This window comes from Hylobates moloch, unplaced genomic scaffold (genome assembly GCF_009828535.3).
Source record: "Hylobates moloch isolate HMO894 unplaced genomic scaffold, HMol_V3 SCAFFOLD_7, whole genome shotgun sequence".
NCBI classification, from domain to species: domain Eukaryota; kingdom Metazoa; phylum Chordata; class Mammalia; order Primates; family Hylobatidae; genus Hylobates; species Hylobates moloch.
Window position 1 is genome coordinate 4,826,939 of NW_026652282.1, and position 5,808 is coordinate 4,832,746.

At 43.5% G+C, this 5,808-nt stretch overlaps 1 protein-coding gene across 1 annotated transcript; it reads right to left on the reverse strand.

Moving 5' to 3' along the window:
* Window positions 1-185: 185 nt before the first annotated feature.
* Window positions 186-950, reverse strand: LOC116812252 (testis-specific basic protein Y 1-like). The gene is made up of 2 exons (XM_032757965.2): window positions 796-950; window positions 186-603 (listed from the first exon to the last, which is right to left on the reverse strand). The coding sequence occupies exons 1-2, from the start codon at window positions 895-897 to the stop codon at window positions 208-210; spliced, it is 498 nt and encodes a 165-aa protein (XP_032613856.1). The 5' UTR covers window positions 898-950; the 3' UTR covers window positions 186-207.
* Window positions 951-5,808: the final 4,858 nt, after the last annotated feature.

Genomic DNA, 5,808 nt, shown 5'->3' on the forward strand with positions numbered 1-5,808 from the left:
CTTCCTCCCTCCCTCCCTCCCCACACACCACCTCTTCCTCCCTCCCCACACACCTCCTCTTCCTCCCTCCCTCCCTCCCCACCACCAGACAACATGGAGTCACTCAGATCAGTTTGCAACACATTCATTTTATTGTTCACACCAAGGTAAGCACCCTGCTGGTGAGATCTCTGAGGTCTGGCGGCTGGGCCTGAACTTAGTGGCTGCTCAGGGAGCTAGGGGAGTAGTTGGCCGCCCCTCACTCAGTGGATCCTCCAGCTTGGTCTCCTCCCTCAGTGGATCCTCCAGCTTGGTCTCCTCACTCAGGGGTTCCTCCAGCTGGGTCTCCTCACTCAGGGGTTCCTCCAGCTTGGTCTCCTCACTCAGGGGTTCCTCCAGCTTGGTCTCCTGACTCAGTGGGTCGTGCTGGGGCCCCTCGCTCACTGGCTCCGCCGGCGGCAGCTCGTACTGAAGGAACTCCTGGCTGGGCTGGTCACTGGGGCCGGGTGTCGCTGGCCCGCTCCCCGCCTCAGGTGCCGTCACAGCCGCCATCTTTTTTGCAGGCCTTTTCTTCCCGCCTCTCCTTCCACGGGCTGCTTTCCCCTTCTTGGCCACCTTGGTAGTCTGGAAGGACAACAGGGAGATCACAGAAGGGCTCTGGTTTAGGCACGAGGGTGGAGGAGGCTGGGAACAGGGACGTGTCCTCAGAAGCGGTGCGGGCCGGGTTGGGGGTTTGTGCCAGGTGAGGACCGGAGAGGATTCTTGTGAGGAAGGAGGCGAGGGGAAGACGAGGAGGAGCTTGGGAGGGTCACTCACCTTCTTCTTCGGGCTACTGGGGCTCAGCTGGGGGGAGGACTTGCTCTTTCGTGACTCCTTGGCCGTGGCCGGAGGTCCGGAGGCTCTCGGCTTTGGACTCATCTTCCGCCGCTCAGTGTCTCCCAACGGTCGACTAACTCCAGGCTGCCTGGCCTCCCTGTATATACCCCTCCCGCGATCCAGGACAATGAGGCGATCACGTCCCTGAGCTGTGATTGGTCAACACTCCACTACCCAGCCAATGGTAGCCCTGGGCGGGAAGGAAGGCCTTACACGTCACAAAGCACCATCAGGACATGGAGGAGGAAGTCGGGGTGGGGGTGACATCTGATGAGGAATGCAAGGTGCTCTGGTTGGAGAAAGGGAGATTTGGGTTAGCACCCCTAAAGATAGTTCCCAAACTGACATGTCACCCCTCCTAAACTCCCCATGTTCAATTTTGGCAGATCATGTGGCAAGGGAGGATATTTCCACCACATGTTTCCCCCGGACCTCCCATTCAGTGGTACATTCTGTTCCTCCACACCTGCCATCATTACCCAGTTTCTCTATGACCTACCTAAAATCTCTCCATGCTAACTAGGATGGATGGAGGGCTATATGAAGACGTCAATCATCCCTCTCTCCTACAAATTCCTCTGCTACACCTTGAGGATCATTCACTTCTTGGATGCCATGAAACAACTTTTCCATCTCACATACTTCTCCCAGCATCCACATAGTGCCTCACAATTTTTCATTCTCATGGTTTAAAGCACTGGCTTCCAGAGGTCAAATCAGCAAACACACTCGCTCAGCTGGGTATCTCTCTCAGGCTGGGTTCCTCAGAGAAGGAGAAACTAAACCAACAGGATATTGTGTGTGTGTGTGTGTGTGTGTGTGTGTGTGTGTGTGTAATATTGTATATCGTAAATATATATTTACTATCATGTAGTATTTATGAATTTTATTATATATATGATACAGTTTATTCTAAACAATTGGCTCACACATTCACACAATGTGGGGGTCTAGGAAGCTGAAATATATAGGGCAAGTGAGCAGGCTGGAAACTAAAAGCTTCTGCACAGCCAACAGTCAACAAAATGAAAAGGCAGGCTATGGTTTGGGAGAAGCTATTTGCGAACCGTATATCTAATAATGAGTTAATATCCACAATATATAAAGAACTCACACAGCTCAATAGCAAATCAATAAATAGTCTGGTTAACAAATAAGCAGAGGACTTGAATAGGCATTTCTAGAAAGAAAACACACAACTGGCCAACAGGTATATGAAAATGTTCTCAACATCATTAATAATCAGAGAATGCAAATGAAAACCACAATGAACAATCACCTCACTGTTACACGCTGTTGACAGACGTGTAATTGGTACAGCCGTTATAAAAAACAGTATAATCGTTCCTTGGAAAATCAAAATAGATCTACCATATGACCCAGCAGTTCATCTGTTGAGTATGTACCCCACCCCCAAAATGAAGTCCACATCTCATATAGATATCTCCAGTACTAACTAATTGTAACTCATTAATTACACAGGTAATTAGAGTTTCTATTTGAAAAGAATGTTTTTTTCACCATTCTGGTATCAAATATTTATTCTAGTCATCTCTTCTTATTTCTTGCTTTGTAATAACCTAGGTACTCACTACCCATTGACAGAACCAACTTATTATTCCAACAAGAAATGAGAAATACTGAGGAGAATGCAATGTTATACTTCTGTCTTCAACCAGTTATTCCAGTTTTATGGAGGATTCTGTATTTAACTCTTACTCAGGTAACTCTAGTTACCATATCCATAGTACCTAGTCAACAGCCCTAAAAAAGTAAGAACACAGAATTGACTAGAATGGTTACTAAACTTTCTATGTTCAACCAGTTTTCCTAGTAATTGCTAGTTGTTTATTCAGCTAGTACTGAGAAGAATTTGTTTATTCCAGGTACTGGCTTCATGTAGTTATCTCTAGTTAATTACTCACTTGGATAAAGTAGATATCTACTGTATTAGGTAATATTTCTAACATGAGGTTGGAATTTTGCATTGAGGAGAATGGTTATTGAACTCCCTGGCATAGGCCAGTTATCTTCAGCTTCCTGGGATCAATTACCTGGTCTGGCGAATTCTAGCTATCTTTAGGTTGCTACTTACATGTTTACCACCAGATGTCTGTGGTAATTTATTATTCCAACAAAAAATAGTAGAATGATTAGGAAGGATTTTGCTTTTTCCAGGCATCACATAGATATTCAAATTATCTCCTGTTATCCTTTGGACCTTTTTTTCCTGGGTAACACTCAGCACCTGTCCTTATAAGTTCTTATCCCAACTAAAACAAATAATTGAGACTTGCAAAGAACATGGTTTTCAGGATCAGGTTCACTTGGTATTGCAATGATTGTTAGCTGTTTCTGTGTAACATGTTTCGTGGGAAAGCCCAGTTAAGTAGAACTTATAAATTAACTCAACACCAACAAAATTTTATCTGACCTGACTAGATTCCCTATGTTCTACATTCCACTGAACTATTCTTGTTGTCTCTATTTTACTACTTACTTAGGTACATGACTTATCTGTAGTACTAATTCATTATTCCAACAATAACTCAGCAGTAAGTGGTGAGAAGAACGTGATTTTATTTTTAAAATTTATTTTTACTGAGGTAAAATATACATATATAATGCACCCTCTTTACCACTTGTAAGTGTGCAGTTCAGTGGTAGTAAATACATTTATATTCTTTATTTCCCCTTCATCCACCGGTTCCCCTTCTGGCCTCTGGTAACCATCACTGTAGTCACTATCTTCATGAGAACCACTTTTTTAGTTCCATATGTGAGTGAAATGCAATCTTTGTTTTTCTGTGCCTGGCTTATTTCCTTTAACATAATATCCAGTCATTCTTTTTATGCCTGGATAATATTCCATTGTGTACATATGCCACGTTTGCCTAATCCATTCATCCATCGATGGGCACTTAGGCTAAATCCATATTTTGGTTATTGTGACTTGTGCTGCAATACACATGAGTATGCAGATATATCTCTTTGATGTACAGATAAATTTATTTATCTATCCATCTCTCTCTCTCTCTCTCTCTCTCTCTCTCTTTCCCAAGCAGTGGAATACTTGGATCATATACTAGTTCTATTTTTAGGATTTTCAGGAACTCCATACTGTTCTCCATAGTGACTGTAGTAACTTACATTCCCACCAACAGTGTACACAGGTTCCCCTTTCTCCACCTCCTTGCTGGCATCTGTTCATGCCTGTCTTTTGATAAAAGCCAATTTAACTGGGGTGAGATGATATTGCATTGTGGTTTTGATTTGTATTTCTCTGATGATTCATAATAAGCATATTTTCATATGCCTTGCTGGTCATTTTTGTCTTCTTTTGAGAAATATCTATTCAGATTATTTGTCCATTTTTAAGTCAAAATGTTTGTTATTAAATTTTTTGAGCTCCTTATGTATTCTGGTTATGAATCCCTTATCAGATGGATAAGTTTGCAAATATTTTCTTCCATTCTGTGGATTGTCTCTTCACTTGGTTGATAATTTCCTTTGCTATGCAGAAGCTTTTTAACTTGATGTAATCCCAATAGTTTATTTTTGCTTTGGTTCTTGTGCTTTTGAGGTCTTACTCAAGAAGTCTTTGCCCAGGCCAATGTCCTGGAGCATTTCCCCAATGTTTTTTGGTGGTTTCAGTTACAGGTCATGAATTCAAGTCTTTTTTTCTTTTTTTTATTTGACAGAGTCTCATCTCACGCTGTTGTTCAGCCCAGGTGTTCCCGATAGAGATTTCATCATTGCTTCTCTGATGGGCTTTGCAGTGAATGATAGTTACCTGTGGGGGAAGCGTAACTGCCTCCAACAGGGCCGTGATTTCAGGAACATGTTTAATTGAAGTATTTCAGGCGATTAAAAGTCCTCTTTCCTGCCAAATGGCTGCATGGGCATGCACTGCATGAAAGACATAGGCTGAGTCTGTGTAAATATTAAGCCTCACGCCTGCCCCTAATTGTAAGGCACAGGTAAGAGCAATGAGCTCAGCCTTTTGGGCTGAGGTGCTACTTCCTGGCAGAGGTCCAGATTCTGTGATTTCAGTTAGGTTAATAGTAGCATACCCTGACAGTTGGGTTCCACCTATCATGAAGCTACTGCCATCTGTGTACCATGTGGCCTCTGAATCTATAAGGGGAGTATCCTGGAGGTCTGGTCTAACATTACAGGTTAGATCTATGGTTTCCAAGCAAGAATGTTCAAGTGGTCCCTCCATATTTGGGTTTGGTAACAGCATGCCAGGATTAAGGGTTGGCAGAGCCTAATACTCAATTCTGGTACCTGTAGAAAGAGTGTTGGAAATTTGCTTATATGGCTCTGTGAGATCCAGTAAAAGGCCTTTGAGTTTAGGACATTCATTACTTGATGTGGGGTGTAGACAGTTATTCCTTGGCCCAGAGTTAGCTCGGAGGCCTCCACAGCCAGGAGAGCCACACACATTAGCACTCAGAGGCATGGTAGCCATCCCCATGCTACTGGGTCAAGGGTTTTTGACAAGTAACTAATTGGCCACTGGGAGGGTCCCAGTGTCTGAGTGAGGACTCCAAGGCCTGTATCCCTTCTCTCAACTACAAACAAGTAAAGATGCTTTGTAAGATCTGGCAAGGCCAGGGCGGGGGCTTGTTTGAGGGTTTTTAGAACATTGTCCATTTCAAGGCTCCAATTTAAGAGTTCCTCCCCTGATCCTTGTAGTGCCTCATAAAGAGGTTTTGCTATAACTCCTAACTGGGTTATCCAAATGTGACAGAAACATACCATTCGAAGAAAGGACTACAACTGATGTTTAGTGGATGGAATGTCCATGTTTAGGATAAGATTTTTGCGGTGGTCTGAGAGACCCTTGGGCCCTGGGATTAATGTTAGTCTCGAGAATCAAACCTCCTGAGAGAAGATTTGAGCTTTGGAAGGAGAGACTTAATAACCACAAGGGGCCAATGTCTAAAG